Source organism: Triticum aestivum, chromosome 6A, assembly GCF_018294505.1.
Source record: "Triticum aestivum cultivar Chinese Spring chromosome 6A, IWGSC CS RefSeq v2.1, whole genome shotgun sequence".
Taxonomy (NCBI): domain Eukaryota; kingdom Viridiplantae; phylum Streptophyta; class Magnoliopsida; order Poales; family Poaceae; genus Triticum; species Triticum aestivum.
In genome coordinates this window covers 498,296,420-498,317,209 of record NC_057809.1, presented here as the reverse complement: position 1 = coordinate 498,317,209, position 20,790 = coordinate 498,296,420, and the positions used below count along the sequence as shown (strand labels likewise).

The window sequence follows — 20,790 nt, the reverse complement described above, 5'->3', positions numbered from 1 at the left end:
CCCCCTACGTCACTCATTTACTCCTCGATCCTCCCTCGCGTCGCCACTGTGCCGTTCGCCGTAGACTGGTACTAGCACGTAGGTGCAGTAGTACCAGGAGTACTGCTAGCTGAGATTCGCTCGTACCGGACCCTTTTCCTTCCTTGCATTTTACGTCATTTCCTTTCCTCCGTTGGCTCCAAAGACGCACACCATGCCCATGCACGGGCGCGGCTGTCTTTTACTCCTCCTAACCCAAACACGCTGGCTAGGCTGAAGCTGACACCAGCGACAGGCGAGCGAGCTCTCGGTAACCCAAGCAAAGCAAGAATTCAACTCCCAAATCCCGGCAGGTTTTCTACTCCAAAATATCTGGCTCCGTGCTTCGTCTCCGCTGACGTCTTCCTTGCTGCTCTGCATGGGCGTAAAGGTTGCCTCCAGCTTCGTGTTCTGCGACCGTATGGTTTCGAGGGCAAAATAGCAGTTAATTAAGCACTGCTGTGCCGTGCCGTGCCGTGGCAGCCTCGGCCGACTAGACTAGTGGGAGGCCCGCACGCGTAGTAGTACAGTGGTACGGCACAGTGCCACAGTCCTCACGCCAGCTTCGAAGAGGATTCGGACAAGAGCGGACGCGCGCGCCGCAGCGGCTACGTACGTACGTACCGGGCCGCATGCACGCAGTCGGTTCGGCTCGGCCAGCGTCACGTCCCTGACAAACGATAAAACAACTGGATTGGAGTAGTACGTAGTACGTACCGGGCCTGCCCGTGTCCGAAGGATATATTAACGCGCGCATGCCTGGTCCGTGTGCGTCCGTCGCTTGACCTGACCTGGCCACGCAAGAGGAAAAGGAAAATCAAATCGAACTGTCTGCCAGAAGGTAGATATAGAGGCCGGAGCAACAGCGGCCCGTTTGACCGACTTGACACTTTACTGCGCCGCTTCTGTGCAAGTGCAAGCTGGTGGTAGAGTATGGCATTTACTGCTGCTGCTGCCTACATAGAGACTTGAGAGCAGGGCGTCACTTGTCCGGCCGGTCTTTTCGCCCATTGATAAGGCGCCCGGCCCAGTACTTGCGGCTTCGCCATGCCGATGCGTGGGAGGACTCACCGCACCGGCGAGCTAGACAACCGATAGTGCCCGTCCCGGTGCAAGATGCCACGCATTTCGATCTTTGAAAACATTGTAGCGTGCAAAGGAAGGAAAATCAGAGCATCTACAGCCACGGGTATAAAATTTCGGTTCCTAGACGCCGGCAGACGCATCTGGGCACGTCGCGCCTTCTTTCGGATTCACCTCTCGTCGTGAAAGCGCAAATGGCCTCTGTTTAGGCGCCTGACACCACGGGGACGAGATGCCACCTAAAAGGTTCCGGCGGCATGGCAGGGTTGCGCCGTGCGGCCGTGGTGACCGCTGCAAGCGACGCGCGACGAGATGCTCCGGCCCCGAATCCGACGCCACTTGGGCAACAGATTCCCGCCAGCTCCCTAAAGAACGCGCGAAAGGGCACTCCTCCGCAGAGCGGGCGCCCATATGTTTCTCGGGGCTGCAAGGGATGAGTTCCAAGTCCTCGGATGCAGACATGGCGGGGTCGTATCTAGTCGCCGTCATAGATGACCACGCCAGAGCTGGCTGAAGAGGAGCTTGATAGTGTGGGAAGGGAGTGGAGTGGAGTGGAATGCGGCTAGGGTTTTAGCCGGAGTGCGGCCTATTTAGGTGGGGTCGGGTGAGCCAGATCCAACATGGCAGGTAGGTTCGGGCATCCCCGTACTCGCCCTAAATTTGGGCTGGACTGGGGAGTGACCGGAAGTCCGAACGTTTGCGCGTCAAAAATGCGGCGCTCGGTTGGGCATTGACCATGCAACTTGCTCGGACATTTGGGGCAAGTATAGGGACTCCGATTGTAGATGCTCCTACGTCTAATTTGATACTTCATTGAGATGTGGTGTCCGATGCGTGAAAATGCTTCGAGAAGTGAGAGCATCTACAGCCGGACTTAGCAAATCTGGCATCTATAAGTCAGCGGGCGCCTCCGCGGACGGCCCCTCACTTGAGTTGCCGCACATTGACACACCGCAAATACGGATTCTTGAATTCATGCAATCCATTGACGTCCATCAAACGATACAAATCATCCCAATTCAACAGTTCGAAACAAAATAAGACAAAGCAAAACAAATCATAATTCAACAATCCGGACATGCTAAAATAAAATCAATGTCCGAGCGTGATGGTTCACTCCTTGACCGGCTGGATCACTCGCCCGACGCCATCCATATTCCGCTTGCTCCGTGGCCATCCTTATGGGCAGCGAGGATGAGGAGCAAGGATGGCGGACGACAAGGGCTTGAACACGGGAATAGGTGGAGGGAGTCGGGAGGGGGAAGGGTTTAGGGCCTCTTTGATTCACAGGATTGTCAAAATAAAGGAATAGAAAAAATGCAGGAATAGGGTGACATGTCCCATAGTATCCTACAGGATTTGAAAGAATGTTTGATAGCATAGGAAAAACAAAGGAATTCTACAAAGAGGTTTGAGTGGATGGAAATTTTTTTTCAAAATGTAGTACAAATGGATCATATGGAAAAATTCCTAAGGATGCCAATCCTACGAATCAAACGAGCATCACATGAAAAATTTCTAAGGATTTAAATCCTCCAAAAATCCTATATAATTCCTTTAAATCAAAGGAGCGCTAGTGAATTGATGCAATTTGTGCTGAAGTAAGCCTGTCGGGTTCGACGTGACGGGCGCGCCGAGACATCGCTTTCATATTTGGACTGGGTATATGGAGTGCTAGTCAGCTCAAGTGTTTGAGACGCTCGTCTCGGTTTTTTCATTTGACCTGTAATCGGGCCGTTCGTCCGGACGTTCGATAGAGGTTTGTGGTGCAGGGATGTAGATGCACACTGCTTCCGTTATCAGTTATCACCACGACACAAGAAGCAAGCACATAGTACTGTAGTAAAAAAATTGACGAGGGAAAAGTGGCGCAAACGGTTGCCCCGCACCCTCTCACGGACGGACTTTAAAAGTCGGCATTGGTAACCGCAACACAGCACAGAGAGACTCACCCCCAAATCTCTCTCTTCTCTCTCTATTCCTATGCAATGCAATAGTTGTCACCACTCGCTACAGTGCCGGCAGCATTGCATCGCATCGCATCCATATCCATTCCTCCTCACGAGAAAAAGAGAGAGAGACGAGCAATACTAGTCGTCGTCGTCGTCGTAGCCTGGTACGTCTACGCTAGAGCGACAGGGAAAGAGGAGGGAGGGGGCGCTTGTCATCTACTCCTCCTCGCTACTACCCCTAGCTGGGATCCACAGCCTCCTCCTCCTCCTCGTGTCGGCCTCGTCCACATCCACCGTCTCCTCCGAGCGAGGCGGACAGCGACGCGGCCACGGAGCGAGGGAGGGAGAGAGACAAAGCCGGTAATAAAGGCGGGCGGGCGCGCGCGCGCACAAGCCAAGCAAAGCACATTAACGACGCCAGCCAGCCAGCCAGCCAGCCAGCCCGCGGGGAACCCCATTAAAGACGCTTCCGGGGGAGCGCCGTGGGCAAGCAAGCACAGGGGCTTAGCTTAGCTTGGCTTGTGCATCGCGTGTTGTGTGCGCGAGAGGGAGACAGCGGCCGAGAGAGAAAGATGGCGATGCCGTATGCCTCTCTTTCCCCGGCAGGCGACCGCCGCTCCTCCCCGGCCGCCACCGCCACCGCCTCCCTCCTCCCCTTCTGCCGCTCCTCCCCCTTCTCCGCGTAAGCATCCATCCGTCCACCGCTCGCTTCTTGGCTCCTCCCTCATCTTCTTTCTTGTGTTGTGTGACGTGGTTCGGTGCGTGTTCTTGTGCGCAGCGGCGGCAATGGCGGCATGGGGGAGGAGGCGCCGATGGACGGGAGGTGGATGGCGAGGCCGGTGCCCTTCACGGCGGCGCAGTACGAGGAGCTGGAGCACCAGGCGCTCATATACAAGTACCTGGTGGCCGGCGTGCCCGTCCCGCCGGATCTCGTGCTCCCCATCCGCCGCGGCATCGAGTCCCTCGCCGCCCGCTTCTACCACAACCCCCTCGCCAGTACGTCCCCCGCTCTCTCGCCCCTTCCTTCATCATCACCGCAAATCTCGCGATTGCGTTCTTTGTTTATTCATCCGATCAGGTGTGGTGTGTACTTTCCATCCATTTGTTAACTCGCTTCGGTCTTTTGTTAATCCGGGATCCGCTGCGCTGCTCGAGAAACGCCGTGCGTTCCGCCGGATTTGCTCCCAGAAAGCGTGAGCTTATTTTAGTAATCCCAACCAGTGCTACTCTATCTTCATGGTTTTTATCAGGCTGCTAGGCACCATGGATTCGTAGGGGCGCCACTGTTCGATTCGAAACAGGACTTGAGCAGCGTCCTCGTGTCCAAAAGCAGAGGCTCCTTGTTCGTTAGCAGCATCCCTCTTCTGAACATTTTTGTTTTGCCAGTTCCTTTTGTTTTTCTCCGTCGGATTAATCCTGCAAATCTAGCTGATGGAACAGCTTATAGCTGCTCGCCATTGTTTTTCGATGAAGGATATTTGCCGGCAACTTTACCTTGCATCTGATCGATCGGTTTTGTTGGCTTTGTGCAGTCGGGTACGGATCGTACCTGGGCAAGAAGGTGGATCCGGAGCCGGGCCGGTGCCGGCGCACGGACGGCAAGAAGTGGCGGTGCGCCAAGGAGGCCGCCTCCGACTCCAAGTACTGCGAGCGCCACATGCACCGCGGCCGCAACCGTTCAAGAAAGCCTGTGGAAACGCAGCTCGTGCCCCACTCCCAGCCGCCGGCCGCCTCCGCCGTGCCGCCCCTCGCCACCGGCTTCCACGGCCACTCCCTCTACCCCGCCGTCGGCGGCGGCACCAACGGTGGTGGAGGCGGGGGGAACAACGGCATGTCCATGCCCGGCACGTTCTCCTCCGCGCTGGGGCCGCCTCAGCAGCACATGGGCAACAATGCCGCCTCTCCCTACGCGGCTCTCGGCGGCGCCGGAACATGCAAAGATTTCAGGTGAGGACGCACTGCTCATGACATCTCTCCATGCCGCACAGTAGCCCTTGTCTTTTTTAACGGTGCCATCATGCCTCAAACTGATTGGAAAACAGCCAAGCCAAGATAGATACCTTCGGTCCTCTAATTTCTGCGTCCCATTTTGTTGCTTTTCCAAAAAATTTGTTCCTCTATGCACAGTGCTGCTCTGCTGCAACACACGCAATATGCATTGTATGATCTATCACTGAAACCTTTTTACTCTCTGCACTGCAACCCATTTTCTGCTGTGTTTAGCCTTTAGATCTCTGCTTCTGCTTGCTTTCCGGGATCAGATTTTATATTGGGAGCCCGGGGACAGTCGGTCCCTATGATAGATCTTTGCTCAGGTGGAACTGGAACTGCGGTGCAGGGTGTTCGCTTGGCTTTGGCGCAGGCTAAGTTTCAAGCACGTACACTGTCCATGATAAAGATGAAAATGGATGATGCACAACATATTTGTGGTCTGTCGTCGCAGAGTCCCTTGCCATTTACTCCGCTTCTTTATTCTTCTACAGCATCCAGTTGTTGTTTCTGTTAGGGCCTGCACACAATGATTTGGGCCATTTTAGCTGCTCTATCTCTGAATACCGGTCGCCACTATCTCTGAAGAGGCCAGCCAGCGTGGTGCCGGAAGCCCCACCATTTTCATCCGTACCAATTATGTGTTTCTAACTTTCTATCAGTGCAACTGTACAGCTGCTTGATTTAACTTCGGTGAACTTCTTGGTGTAAAACCTTCTGCCGCTGGTTCACATTGGGGAATCTACACTCTTTCGTGCTTAGTTGTGTTGGTTTAGCTTAGCATCTCAAATTAATAGGCCACTTCTGTTGCGATTGTTTTGCTTTCCTCTGTCACCATAGGTATGCTTGGTTCCTTGATAATTTCAAGCAATGCTATTCTTACTAGTATAACGCCCGTGCGTTGCCACGGGCTCTTCAAAATTTATAATCAGAATAGTACGATTAGCAGTAGCACTTCAATTTTTTCATGTTTGATTAGCTTGCTAGGTGGTTATCACTAAGCATGTTGGAACGATGAGCATAACCTAACTTAGTTCAGTACGTACGAAGCTGTTGCTAATTTCAATGCTTGGCTGTTGCAAGTTTCTAATAAAAAAGTACTTCAGGTCAAAGGTCAGGGAATATACACTTTTGTTATCATGGTTGTTTCCTTATAGTGAACAACTTTGATCACCACTTCAGCAGCTACTATCTATAAGAAGACATTAGCTAAGTAGATACAGGCAAAGAAAGCATGTAGGCAAAACCAGAATTAAAAACATCCTTCTCAATGGAGCTTGTGCAGTTCGGAAGACCCTAATCATCGATGAGGGACCCCTCCGATGGTAGCATGGCGTGACAATTGCCGTCAATGACAACACCCAAAGTACCTTGCACAATCCATCGATCCAGTTCGGAACAATCAAGCACATACCTTGCAAAGTGATGTGGATCTGAAGCAGAGGTGGGAAGGTAAAGGCTCAGGTGAGGTGGAATGAGACGTTGATATAGACGTGCACGCATGAGAATAAGGTGGTTCCCAGGATGGATCTCCATCGGAGGAGGCCGGATCCGCTGGGGAGGAGGTCGCTGTAGTACCTGCCATCTGTGCGATGGATCACGGGGCTGGCAGGCAGGGGGAGGGGATAGGAGGGAGCGGGTGGGCTAGAGCGCAGATGGCAGGTGCCCCCGACGACGGCTGGGAAGGATGGTGGAGGAGGTGGATGAGGATGGCGGCGGCGGCGTCTGCGGTTGCGCCTCGTCCGCAGCCGTGCTGGTGGTGGTCGATGCGAGAGCCGGATGGCGTCGGCCAGAATCAGGCAGGGGCCACAAAGATTTAGAGGAGAGAGAGAATGGAGGCGATGAGCGATGGGAGGAAGGGCCACCGGCGATTGGGGTGGCCTCAGATCCGCCCTCCGTGGCCGCCTATTTCATGGGACGAACACCCGTGCTCACCGTCGGGCTCGCCTTCGGCCGCTGCCTCGCCGACATTCACGACGTAGAGCCCCTTCCTCCGATCCCATTTGCCAGGGAGGCAGCGCCATCCTTCATCGCAGAGAACGAGTCCACACTGAGATCCCAACCAGATCGTGATTCGCCTCCCCAAACCGCAGCGGCACATCCCACTCCATCAACGACCAACCTATATGAGGCGGAGGGTCAGTGTAGGACGCGAGCGCCGTCACCATGGACGTGGGACGCCGTAGGTGGGAAGGAGGCGGCGGCGGCGTCTGTGTTAGGAAGATCGCACGACGGCGGCGGCGTTTACTCGAGGGGATCGAGAGGAGCTGCGTTTGGTGCCGGGTGAGTTCTTTGGTGCGTGCGTGGGGCTGGAGATTGTGATAGGTGATCAGGTGAGGGCATGCCATACCTGGATCGATAACCTTACCATACCTGGTGGTAATTTAAATTTATTACCATATTCGGTATTTCCCGAGTTATGGCCTTACCATACTTGGATTGATAGCCTTTGGGGTAATTTAAATTTATTACCATATAATTACCATATTCAAAATATTCTGAGTTATGACCTTACCATACTTGGATTGATTTATTACCATACGTGGATTAATTATGATTTATTACTATACGTGGATAGCCTTACCATACCTGGTGGTAATTTAAATTTATTATCATATTCGATATTTCCCGAGTTATGGCCTTACCATACCTGGATTGATAGCCTTTGGGGTAATTTAAATTTATTACCATATAATTACCATATTCAAAATTTCCCGAGTTATGACCTTAACATACCTGGATTGATTTATTACTATACGTGGATTAATTATGATTTATTACTATATGATTTATTACTATACGTGGATAGCCTTACCATACCTGGTGGTAATTTAAATTTATTACCATATTTGATATTTCCCGAGTTATGGCCTTACCATACCTGGATTGATAGCCTTTGGGGTAATTTAAATTTATTACCATATAATTACCATATTCAAAATTTCCTGAGTTATGACCTTACCATACCTGAATTGATTTATTACTATACGTGGATTAATTATGATTGATTACCATAAATACGTTGGGTATTGCCCGTCAGACGAGAAAAGAGAAAAACCGGTGGGAGGGGCTGGTGGAAGGTGGGACAAAGAAAAACCGGTTGAAAATAAACCGGTTGAAAGTGGGGGGGACTATTCAACCAATTCGTCCATTAGGAATAGAGATGCATAAATCATACATACTACTCCCTTCGTTCTGATTTACTCGTCGTGATTTTAGTGATTTTAGTGTTCTGATTTACATATGATGAGTAAATCGAAACGGAGGGAGTAGTACTTTAATGTAACAACGGTTATCTCCATGATTTGCTCTAGGTAGTTATTGCCTCTCTCACAGTACGTAAACTTTTAAAAAATAGTACGTATGAATAGGATTTCTGATAATTTAACGATGAAAGTGTGTCCGTGTTTAACTGAAAGTTTAGGATTTCCTTGGTCGGCGATTTATCGGTAACTACATATTGTAGTGTGCATGAGTGACTTTGGAATAATTCTTCATTTCGTTGACATATTGACTAGAGATGAATATCTACAGGTTTCATGTAGGCAACCGAATATTTGGTGTAAACTGAGAACCCGTTGAAATTGCATATTGTTTTGCCTCACAATTTTATTTTATTTTATTTTGCATTTTCTTTTATTCTAGTTGCTATGATGGCGTTTAGGACCCTTCTAAAGTGTACTTTTTGAATTGTACCGAGCACTTATATATTCCTCCCACAGACATGCTGACTCATTCCATCCTCAAAACCTTGCAAATTCTGGAGCACTAGTTCTGTACCAACTGTGCCAAGGATTTTTGTCCTTTCATCTCCTTGCCATGAACAACTTTTGCACTATTAAGTAGTGTTGACGTACAAATGTGTTGCCTAGTCTCTTTCATCAAATTGCATTGGCTAGAGCATTGCACTTCTACAAATAGAAATAACTAGTGGAAGGACTCTTCTCTAATGCTTCATATATCCATATATGTGAATTCACAGATTAACTTTCGGTCTTTGACATGAAATTCAGGTATACCGCATATGGAATAAGATCTTTGGCAGATGAGCAGAGTCAGCTCATGACAGAAGCCATGAACACCTCCGTGGAGAACCCATGGCGCCTGCCGCCATCTTCTCAAACGACTACATTCCCGCTCTCAAGCTACTCTCCTCAGCTTGGAGCAACGAGTGACCTGGGTCAGAACAACAGCAGCAACAACAACAGCGGCGTCAAGGCCGAGCGACAGCAGCAGCAGCAGCCGCTCTCCTTCCCGGGGTGCGGCGACTTCGGCGGCGGCGACTCCGCGAAGCAGGAGAACCAGACGCTGCGGCCGTTCTTCGACGAGTGGCCGAAGACGAGGGACTCGTGGTCGGACCTGACCGACGACAACTCGAACGTCGCCTCCTTCTCGGCCACCCAGCTGTCGATCTCGATACCTATGACGTCCCCCGACTTCTCCGCCGCCAGCTCCCAGTCGCCCAACGGCATGCTGTTCGCCGGCGAGATGTACTAGGCCAGCGGCGTCATTCTCGTCGTCGTCGTCGTCCCGGTTCTCCATAAGATGACACTAGCTACCTACACTGGGTGAAAACTAGGCCGCCCCGGTCTCTGCAGGTGACTTGAACCGAGTGAATGGCGTGCGGATTCTTCTGGCCCCTCGCGCCCATCCGCCATGCATGCAGTAGCACCAGGAGCACCTCAACCCTATATGATTCTGTAATTTACTACCAGTATTTCTCGTGTCGGATTTGTATCAACAGCGAGTCGAAAGCTTCATAATCGCATCATGCGTGTTTGATTAACCCTCATCTGTGCTGAAATCGCCGCTGACTAACGCGATGCTTGTTGTGAAAGCTTCATCATGGGATCGGATGGCTTTGCTTGCTTGCAGATGCAACGAAGATGTGGCAAACTAGCTGTACTGGTGGTACAGTCTACGCAGGTCGGGTGTTGTAGTGGGGCGCGGCCTGGCGCCCTTTTCCCGGACACGATGAGGCGGCAGGAACAAGATCCGTTGCGCTGTCACCTGGAGCCTACCCGTGCCGTGACAAGCGATGTCTGTTCGTTGGTCACCCCCGTTCCCCACGCCACCCTCGCGTCCCCTTTTAACATAGTACGAGTAACAATGCTGCTAGGGGCTCCACCCCGCTTCACGTCCTTGGTGGTTGGTTGCCTCACGAGTGCTGAGGCGGGCGGGGACATGGGCGGTACGAGTACTGTGCATGCATTGCGGGCTGAGGGTTACGGGTGGACGAAAGCTTGGGGTTTGGGAAAGGGAGCAATAATCGCAGCAGCGGCGGTCGTGGTTGTGGCGCAACCACCGGCCGGCTGGGCTGGATCTGCACTGTGCCGGGCTTCCAAGCTTGGTGGACGAACGACAGGCTGTGCGCGGGGCCACCCGAGGAGCCACCGCCACCTCCATGTGTCTCTCGGTCTCTCCTCCGTGCTTCCCTTCCCGTGCGTGCGTGCGTGCGTCGGGCCGCGTTGCATGTCCGGGGCAGTGCTGTGTATGCGACATGAGGTCAACTTCATCACGCGACCTCAAACGGACGTCCGTTTTGTTCAAATTCTGTCCGTTCGGACAGGGAGATGGGGTCGGGTCCGAGGGTGTCCTGAGATGCGATGGCCGTGCGCCTAACGTGCGGCCGCATCCGTTTGTCTCATCATGTCCGCGTCTATTAAAAAAACGTTTCAAATACCAAGCCCTAGTTTTTCAGGGCAGCGGCTCCAGTCTCATGGCCGTATCAAGGAAAGAACTAGGATGAGGAGACCATACCATGTCCCCAACGCCGAGACCACTCACGGACCGTGCTTCAACGCTCTCAAATGTGGCGCAATACTTGTTGCATTGTTGTTGGATGAACAACCACCTCATTTGAATCGAGCCGATGCCACGGTTGCTTGTAATTTGGAAGGGCTCAAACATCTTCCTTTAATGAAATGTTTTGTGCACTCTCGTCCAAAAATTAAGGCCCTTTTGTTGCGCACCGGTCCTCGAATCTTGGCTAATCTCCATCCAACATTGGCAAATCAACTTGTCCTCATCTTGTGTATAAGAACCCGTGCGAATGCTCTTCCTCCTCTTTTGTGCTTCCGCTATTTGGATGAGCTCGTCGATGAACAATGGCTCGCCACTAATATCAACGTCATTGCCTTCTTCTTCTTCACCATCACCTTCGCAATAGATTTCATCGTCTTCATGCCACGAGTCACCATGGTCGTAGTTAGCACGGTCGTCGGCCTCTTCATCGTCGACGAACTGGGCGCGGCCATCCTGACTTTGGGTCTCCTTGGGGTCGTAGGCACGACCCTGCCCACCCTCGAAGATCACGTCCTCCATATACTGGTTGTAGAAGGGGTCGTCGACCGGTGGCATTGGTGTTAGCATTCCGTCAAACAAGACGCGGGGGGCTGGCATGGAGCCCGTGAACGGTGCCCGTGCTTGCTTTCTTAGCATCTCGACGGACGGACGGCCGCCGCTGCTGGACCCAGGCGTGACGTATAGGTGATGACGGCCGAGGGGCGCGGTGTGGATGGCGCGATCACGCCAACGTCCGGCGACCCTGAGAAACGGGTCTGGCCGTCGTGCCTTGGCGAAGAAAAGCCGGGCGACATGGGTGTGGTCCGCGACGTCGGCGACTGGCAGTTCGGAGGCCGGGCGACCGACGAGTCAGTGCTCGCCGGGCCGACAACCGTTGCAAGGAAAAGTTTGCGCCAAGCATGAGGAGGGTGTGCGGTTTGTTGACGATGTCCTCCTTCTCGTCGACGATGTCCTCAGCGCCAAGTTTGGGATGAGTCAAAAGCGGATAGAAAACGGACAAAAGTCCGTTTACGCTCACGCGTTGGATCGTTTGATTTGTTCATTTTACTCCAAACGAACGGGACTGAACAGGATGGGGTCGCGCAGAGCGCGCTGCACTGCAGGTGACTCGAGTTGTTCTGGGGCGATGCCCCTTCGCTTGCACGGCCGGCTCGGTGGTTTCGCATCTTGCGGCAGGTTAACGGAGCGAGCGAACAACTGTCAAAAAAGAGGGAAAACAGAGGGAGCACTAGTGGTTTTGGTTGTAGGAACGGGGACCCGATCGACCGCACGGACCGGATACCGGGGCTGGCCCTGAGTTGGGCTCCTGTCCTGTCCCCAGTTTTTTGAGGGGGTATTGCTGCTTGCTGACTACTATAAAATCACGTCCGGTCCCGGAAACAGATCGTGCATCCTTGGTGCAGTACATGTACATGCCATTTCTCACGCAAGAAGCTGGATCTGGTTCAACGCAAGGGGGTAAGAACACGGTGGCATCCAGCTACGCCTACGCTACGACGAAGTGTCGCCGCCTGCCTCGTCCCGGTCGATTCAGATGGGGCGGGCGGGCAGTGGTCACACTGCCCGCGTACGGACGCTTGCTCGCTCCCTCCTTGCGACGGACGGATGCGGCGCGGCAGGAGGGGCGGAAAGGAGGCCGCGTGCACTTGGGGGTATGCGGTACGTACGATCCTGTCGTCGACATCGGCGCCGCGGTACAGGACAAGCGAGGTACTACTGATTCTGCGATGATCTCACGGGTTGTGACTCCACTCCTGTGACTGTGAGCGAGTAGAGCTGCCTGTGACTCCATGCTTTTGCGTTGCTGTTGGCTTGTTGTGTAGTCTGTAGTCTGTGGTCTGTACTATACTACAACCGCAGCGGATGAAGTGGGTCTGTGTGCCCTCCAGCGCGTGTGGGGGTGTGTGCGCGTCTACGTCAGTACGTGTGTCTGCCTTGGCGCCTTGTGACGAGTTTTTGGTGTGTATGTATTGGTAGTGCTGGTGGTAGAAGACTCTGTAGATGTGTGTATGCATGAATGGCACGAGAATCATTTCGTGAGGGCAACTCCAACGCGGATTCGTATGTGCAGTATGTTCCTTCATTATATATGTACTGGTAGATTATTGGTAGAAGACTGTAGTAGATATGTGCGTGTACGAATGGCGTGAGAGTCATTTCGTAAGCAAAAGAAATAGGAGACAGAGCAAAAGAGGCAAGCCAAACTGGCACCTTTTGTTGAAAGATCAGACCAAACGTTAAGCAGTCAATGAATATGAATGCACGGATTATTCAATCATAAAAATTAACAGGACTAAACCCTAAGAAAATAACAGGAGTAATTAGTGGTCCTACGTGTTAGAAGAGAGAGAGAGAGAGGGATTGTTGCAGAATATGATGGATGTGTTATTGAGCCTCGATGACGAGTATATATTGAGTACAAGTCTTGGAGGGCAAGAAGCCTCTCCTGAAGATAAGGTAGGAGACGGATTACAAATCCTAGATTATCAAATACAAGTAACCCAAATATATCTCTAACATTCCCCCGCAGTCGTAAAGGTAGCGTCGCAGACAACAGGAGCGTCTCAGACGGTCAGACTGGAGAGAATAACAGACGACGGGCTGACAACACCTCGCAGTCGTAGCAGAAGCGTCGTGGACGGTGTCACGTCGCGGACGTGTTGACTGTAGAGGAAGCCGACGATTTGCTCAAGCGGATGATAGCCCTTTGTGCCGATGTCGAGGTAGCCGAGAGCGTAGGGTGGTGTAGCCGTGGTCGAGGTAGCCGTGTGAAGAATGTCGTGGTCGATGTTGAGTTGGGGTAGTCGGTGTCGAGGAAAGCGCCATGGAGCCGCGGGCGCAAGGAGGCGCCGAGTTAGCATGGCGCAGTGATGTCCAAGTAGGGGTGCGCCGGGAGGTATACGGTGTTGATGAAGCGTCGCGCCAGGTTTGCCGGCGTCGCGCCATGTTTACCAAGCCCGGGGACACATCGTGGACGAAGGCACGCACCGGTGTTGCCAGTACCGGGCATGCATAGACGAGGGACCTGCACGAGCTGTACGCCATGTCGGAGAAGTCGGAGGGGCCAGCAGCTGAAAAACTCGACGACGATTGCGGTGTTCCATCGGCGCGGGGCCGATGTCACCAGCGGTGGTCGGAGTAGATGACGGCGATGCTGGCGACGAGCTGGTGCTGGGATGAAGACGAAGAGGGTGGTGAAGGAAATATGCCCTAGAGGCAATAACAAAGTTATTATTTATTTCCTTATAATCATGATAAATATTTATTATTCATGCTAGAATTGTATTTACCGGAAACATAATACATGTGTGAATACATAGACAAACAGAGTGTCACTAGTATGCCTCTACTTGACTAGCTCGTTAATCAAAGATGGTTATGTTTCCTAACCATGAACAATGAGTTGTTATTTGATTAACGAGGTCACATCATTAGTAGAATGATCTGATTGACATGACCCATTCCATTAGCTTAGCACCCGATCGTTTAGTATGTTGCTATTGCTTTCTTCATGACTTATACATGTTCCTATGACTATGAGATTATGCAACTCCCGTTTACCGGAGGAACACTTTGGGTACTACCAAACGTCACAACGTAACTGGGTGATTATAAAGGAGTACTACAGGTGTCTCCAATGGTCGATGTTGGGTTGGCGTATTTCGAGATTAGGATTTGTCACTCCGATTGTCGGAGAGGTATCTCTGGGCCCTCTCGGTAATACACATCACATAAGCCTTGCAAGCATTACAACTAATATGTTAGTTGTGAGATGATGTATTACGGAACGAGTAAAGAGACTTGCCGGTAACGAGATTGAACTAGGTATTGGATACCGACGATCGAATCTCGGGCAAGTAACATACCGATGACAAAGGGAACAACGTATGTTGTTATGCGGTCTGACCGATAAAGATCTTCGTAGAATATGTAGGAGCCAATATGGGCATCCAGGTCCCGCTATTGGTTATTGACCGGAGACGTGTCTCGGTCATGTCTACATTGTTCTCGAACCCGTAGGGTCCGCACGCTTAAGGTTACGATGACAGTTATATTATGAGTTTATGCATTTTGATGTACCGAAGGTTGTTCGGAGTCCCGGATGTGATCACGGACATGACGAGGAGTCTCGAAATGGTCGAGACATAAAGATTGATATATTGGAAGCCTATGTTTGGACATCGGAAGTGTTCCGGGTGAAATCGGGATTTTACCGGGTTACCGGGAGGTTACCGGAACCCCCCGGGAACCATATGGGCCATCATGGGCCTTAGTGGAAAGGAGAAAGGGGCAGCCCAAGGGGGCTGCGCGCCTCCCCCCTTCCCCTAGTCCTATTAGGACTAGGAGAGGTGGCCGGCCACCCCTCTCCCTCTTTCCCCCTTGGGAATCCTAGTTGGAATAGGATTGGGGGGGGGAGTCCTACTCCCGGTAGGAGTAGGACTCCTCCTGCGCCCTCCTCCTTGGCCGGCGCCCCTCTCCCCCCTTGGCTCCTTTATATACTGAGGTAGAGGCACCCCAAAACACACAAGTTGACACAAGTTGATCCACGTGATCTATTCCTTAGCCGTGTGCGGTGCCCCCTGCCACCATATTCCTCGATAATACTGTAGCGGAGTTTAGGCGAAGCCCTGCTGCTGTAGTTCATCAAGATCGTCACCACGCCGTTGTGCTGACGAAACTCTTCCCCGACACTTTGCTGGATCGGAGTCCGGGGATCGTCATCGAGCTGAACGTGTGCTCGAACTCGGAGGTGCCGTAGTTTCGGTGCTTGATCGGTTGGATCGAGAAGACGTACGACTACTTCCTCTACGTCGTGTCATCGCTTCCGCAGTCGGTCTGCGTTGGGTACGTAGACAATACTCTCCCCTCGTTGCTATGCATCACATGATCTTGCGTGTGCGTAGGAAATTTTTTGAAATTACTACGAAACCCAACAGTGGCATCCGAGCCTAGGTTATTGATGTTGATGTTATATGCACGAGTAGAACACAAGTGAGTTGTGGACGATACAAGTCATACTGCCTACCAGCATGTCATACTTTGGTTCGGCGGTATTGTTGGACGAGACGACCCAGACCAACCTTACGCGTACGCTTACGCGAGACCGGTTCCCTCGACGTGCTTTGCACAGAGATGGCTTGCGGGCGACTGTCTCTCCAACTTTAGTTGAACCAAGTATGGCTACGCCCGGTCCTTGCGAAGGTTAAAACGGAGTCTATTTGACAAACTATCGTTGTGGTTTTGATGCGTAGGTGAGATTGGTTCTTACTTAAGCCCGTAGCAGCCACGTAAAACATGCAACAACAAAGTAGAGGACGTCTAACTTGTTTTTGCAGGGCATGTTGTGATGTGATATGGTCAAGGCATGATGCTGAATTTTATTGTATGAGATGATCATGTTTTGTAACCAAGTTATCGGCAACTGGCAGGAGCCATATGGTTGTCGCTTTATTGTATGCAATGCAATCGCGATGTAATGCTTTACTTTATTACTAAACGGTAGTGATAGTCGTGAAAGCATAAGATTGGCAAGACGACAACGATGCTACGATGGAGATCAAGGTGTCGCGCCGGTGACGATGGTGATCATGACGGTGCTTCGGAGATGGAGATCACAAGCACAAGATGATGATGGCCATATCATATCACTTATATTGATTGCATGTGATGTTTATCTTTTTATGCATCTTATCTTGCTTTGATTGACGGTAGCATTATAAGATGATCTCTCACTAAATTATCAAGAAGTGTTCTCCCTGAGTATGCACCGTTGCCAAAGTTCGTCGTGCCCAGACACCACGTGATGATCGGGTGTGATAAGCTCTACGTCCATCTACAACGGGTGCAAGCCAGTTTTTGCACACGCAGAATACTCAGGTTAAACTTGACGAGCCTAGCATATGCAGATATGGCCTCGGAACACGGAGACCGAAAGGTCGAGCGTGAATCATATAGTAGATATGATCAACATAAACGATGTTCACCATTGAAAACTACTCCATCTCACGTGATGATCGGTCATGGTTTAGTTGATTTGGATCACGTAATCACTTAGAAGATTAGAGGGATGTCTATCTAAGTGGGAGTTCTTAAGTAATATGATTAATTGAACTTAAATTTATCATGAACTTAGTACCTGATAGTATCTTGCTTGTTTATGTTGATTGTAGATAGATGGCTCGTGCTGTTGTTCCGTTGAATTTTAATGCGTTCCTTGAGAAAGCAAAGTTGAAAGATGATGGTAGCAATTACACGGACTGGGTCCGTAACTTGAGGATTATCCTCATTGCTGCACAGAAGAATTACGTCCTGGAAGCACCGCTGGGTGCCAGGCCTGCTGCTGGAGCAACGCCAGATGTTATGAACGTCTGGCAGAGCAAAGCTGATGACTACTCGATAGTTCAGTGTGCCATGCTTTACGGCTTAGAATCGGGACTTCAACGACGTTTTGAACGTCATGGAGCATATGAGATGTTCCAGGAGTTGAAGTTAATATTTCAAGCAAATGCCCGGATTGAGAGATATGAAGTCTCCAATAAGTTCTATAGCTGCAAGATGGAGGAGAACAGTTCTGTCAGTGAGCATATACTCAAAATGTCTGGGTATAATAATCACTTGATTCAATTGGGAGTTAATCTTCCGGATGATTGCGTCATCGACAGAATTCTCCAATCACTGCCACCAAGCTACAAGAGCTTCGTGATGAACTATAATATGCAAGGGATGAACAAGACTATTCCCGAGCTCTTCGCAATGCTGAAAGCTGCGGAGGTAGAAATCAAGAAGGAGCATCAAGTGTTGATGGTTAACAAAACCACTAGTTTCAAGAAAAAGGGAAAAGGGAAGAAGAAGGGGAACTTCAAGAAGAACGGCAAGCAAGTTGCTGCTCAAGAGAAGAAACCCAAGTCTGGACCTAAGCCTGAAACTGAGTGCTTCTACTGCAAGCAGACTGGTCACTGGAAGCGGAACTGCCCCAAGTATTTGGCGGATAAGAAGGATGGCAAGGTGAACAAAGGTATATGTGATATACATGTTATTGATGTGTACCTTACTAGAGCTCGCAGTAGCACCTGGGTATTTGATACTGGTTCTGTTGCTAATATTTGCAACTCGAAACAGGGACTACGGAATAAGCGAGCACTGGCAAAGGACGAGGTGACGATGCGCGTGGGAAACGGTTCCAAAGTCGATGTGATCGCGGTCGGCACACTACCTCTACATCTACCTTCGGGATTAATATTAGACCTAAATAATTGTTATTTGGTGCCAGCGTTGAGCATGAACATTATATCTGGATCTTGTTTAATGCGAGACGGTTATTCATTTAAATCAGAGAATAATGGTTGTTCTATTTATATGAGTAATATCTTTTATGGTCATGCACCCTTAAAGAGTGGTCTATTCTTATTAGATCTCGATAGTAGTTATACACATATTCATAATGTTGAAACCAAAAGATGCAGAGTTGATAATGAAAGTGCAACTTATTTGTGGCACTGTCGTTTAGGTCATATCGGTGTAAAGCGCATGAAGAAACTCCATACTGATGGACTTTTGGAACCACTTGATTATGAATCGCTTGGTACTTGCGAACCGTGCCTCATGGGTAAGATGACCAAAACACCGTTCTCCGGTTCTATGGAGAGAGCAACAGATTTGTTGGAAATCATACATACCGATGTGTGCGGTCCAATGAATATTGAGGCTCGTGGCGGATATCGTTATTTTCTCACCTTCACAGATGATTTAAGCAGATATGGGTATGTCTACTTAATGAAACATAAGTCTGAAACATTTGAAAAGTTCAAAGAATTTCAGAGTGAAGTTGAAAATCATCGTAACAAGAAAATAAAGTTTCTACGATCTGATCGTGGAGGAGAATATTTGAGTTACGAGTTTGGTGTACATTTGAAAAACTGTGGAATAGTTTCGCAACTCACGCCACCCGGAACACCACAGCGTAATGGTGTGTCCGAACGTCGTAATCGTACTTTACTAGATATGGTGCGATCTATGATGTCTCTTACCGATTTACCGCTATCGTTTTGGGGTTATGCTATAGAGACGGCCGCATTCACGTTAAATAGGGCACCATCAAAATCCGTTGAGACGACGCCTTATGAACTGTGGTTTGGCAAGAAACCAAAGTTGTCGTTTCTTAAAGTTTGGGGCTGCGATGCTTATGTGAAAAAACTTCAACCTGATAAGCTCGAACCCAAATCGGAGAAATGTGTCTTCATAGGATACCCAAAGGAAACTGTTGGGTACACCTTCTATCACAGATCCGAAGGCAAGACATTCGTTGCTAAGAATGGATCATTTCTAGAGAAGGAGTTTCTCTCGAAAGAAGTGAGTGGGAGGAAAGTAGAACTTGACGAGGTAACTGTACCTGCTCCCTTACTGGAAAGTAGTTCATCACAGAAAACTGTTTCAGTGACACCTACACCAGTTAGTGAGGAAGCCAATGATAATGATCATGAAACTTCAGATCAAGATACTACTGAACCTCGTAGATCAACCAGAGTAAGATCCGCGCCAGAGTGGTACGGTAATCCTGTTCTGGAAGTCATGCTACTAGATCATGATGAACCTACGAACTATGAAGAAGCGATGGTGAGCCCAGATTCCGCAAAGTGGCTTGAAGCCATGAAATCTGAGATGGGATCCATGTATGAGAACAAAGTATGGACTTTGGTTGACTTGCCCGATGATCGGCAAGCAATTGAGAATAAATGGATCTTTAAGAAGAAGACTGACGCTGATGGTAATGTTACTGTCTACAAAGCTCGACTTGTCGCAAAAGGTTTTCGGCAAGTTCAAGGGATTGACTACGATGAGACCTTCTCACCCGTAGCGATGCTTAAGTCCGTCCGAATCATGTTAGCGATTGCCGCATTTTATGATTATGAAATTTGGCAGATGGATGTCAAAACTGCATTCCTGAATGGATTTCTGGAAGAAGAGTTGTATATGATGCAACCGGAAGGTTTTGTCGATCCAAAGGGAGCTAACAAAGTGTGCAAGCTCCAGCGATCCATTTATGGACTGGTGCAAGCCTCTCGGAGTTGGAATAAACGTTTTGATAGTGTGATCAAAGCATTTGGTTTTATACAGACTTTCGGAGAAGCCTGTATTTACAAGAAAGTGAGTGGGAGCTCTGTAGCATTTCTGATATTATATGTGGATGACATATTACTGATTGGAAATGATATAGAATTTCTGGATAGCATAAAGGGATACTTGAATAAAAGTTTTTCAATGAAAGACCTCGGTGAAGCTGCTTACATATTAGGCATTAAGATCTATAGAGATAGATCAAAACGCTTAATTGGACTTTCACAAAGCACATACCTTGACAAAATTTTGAAGAAGTTCAAAATGGATCAAGCGAAGAAAGGGTTCTTGCCTGTGTTACAAGGTGTGAAATTGAGTAAGACTCAATGCCCGACCACTGCAGAAGATAGAGAGAATATGAAAGATGTTCCCTATGCATCAGCCATAGGATCTATCATGTATGCAATGCTGTGTACCAGACCTGATGTATGCCTTGCTATAAGTTTAGCAGGGAGGTACCAAAGTAATCCAGGAGTGGATCACTGGACAGCGGTCAAGAACATCCTGAAATACCTGAAAAGGACTAAGGATATGTTTCTCATATATGGAGGTGACAAAGAGCTCATCGTAAAAGGTTACGTTGATGCAAGCTTTGACACTGATCCGGACGATTCTAAATCGCAAACCGGATACGTGTTTACATTAAACGGTGGAGCTGTCAGTTGGTGCAGTTCTAAACAAAGCGTCGTAGCGGGATCTACATGTGAAGCGGAATACATAGCTGCTTCGGAAGCAGCAAATGAAGGAGTCTGGATGAAGGAGTTCATATCCGATCTAGGTGTCATACCTAGTGCATCGGGTCCAATGAAAATCTTTTGTGACAATACTG

General features: G+C 49.8%; 1 protein-coding gene across 1 annotated transcript; it reads left to right on the top strand.

Annotated features, from left to right (window-relative positions):
• Window positions 1-3,117: 3,117 nt before the first annotated feature.
• LOC123128103 (growth-regulating factor 4) lies at window positions 3,118-9,828 on the top strand. Its single transcript, XM_044548020.1, has 4 exons — window positions 3,118-3,735; window positions 3,832-4,049; window positions 4,586-5,000; window positions 9,056-9,828. The coding sequence occupies exons 1-4, from the start codon at window positions 3,626-3,628 to the stop codon at window positions 9,537-9,539; spliced, it is 1,227 nt and encodes a 408-aa protein (XP_044403955.1). The 5' UTR covers window positions 3,118-3,625; the 3' UTR covers window positions 9,540-9,828.
• Window positions 9,829-20,790: the final 10,962 nt, after the last annotated feature.

Bases quoted from the DNA above. Each gene is read 5' to 3' on its own strand.
- LOC123128103 (XM_044548020.1), top strand. From the start codon at position 3,626: ATGGCGATGCCGTATGCCTCTCTTTCCCCGGCAGGCGACCGCCGCTCC. The intron at 4,050-4,585 runs GTACGTCCCCCG...GGCTTTGTGCAG, and splicing joins CTACCACAACCCCCTCGCCA to TCGGGTACGGATCGTACCTG. The intron at 5,001-9,055 runs GTGAGGACGCAC...CATGAAATTCAG, and splicing joins GGAACATGCAAAGATTTCAG to GTATACCGCATATGGAATAA.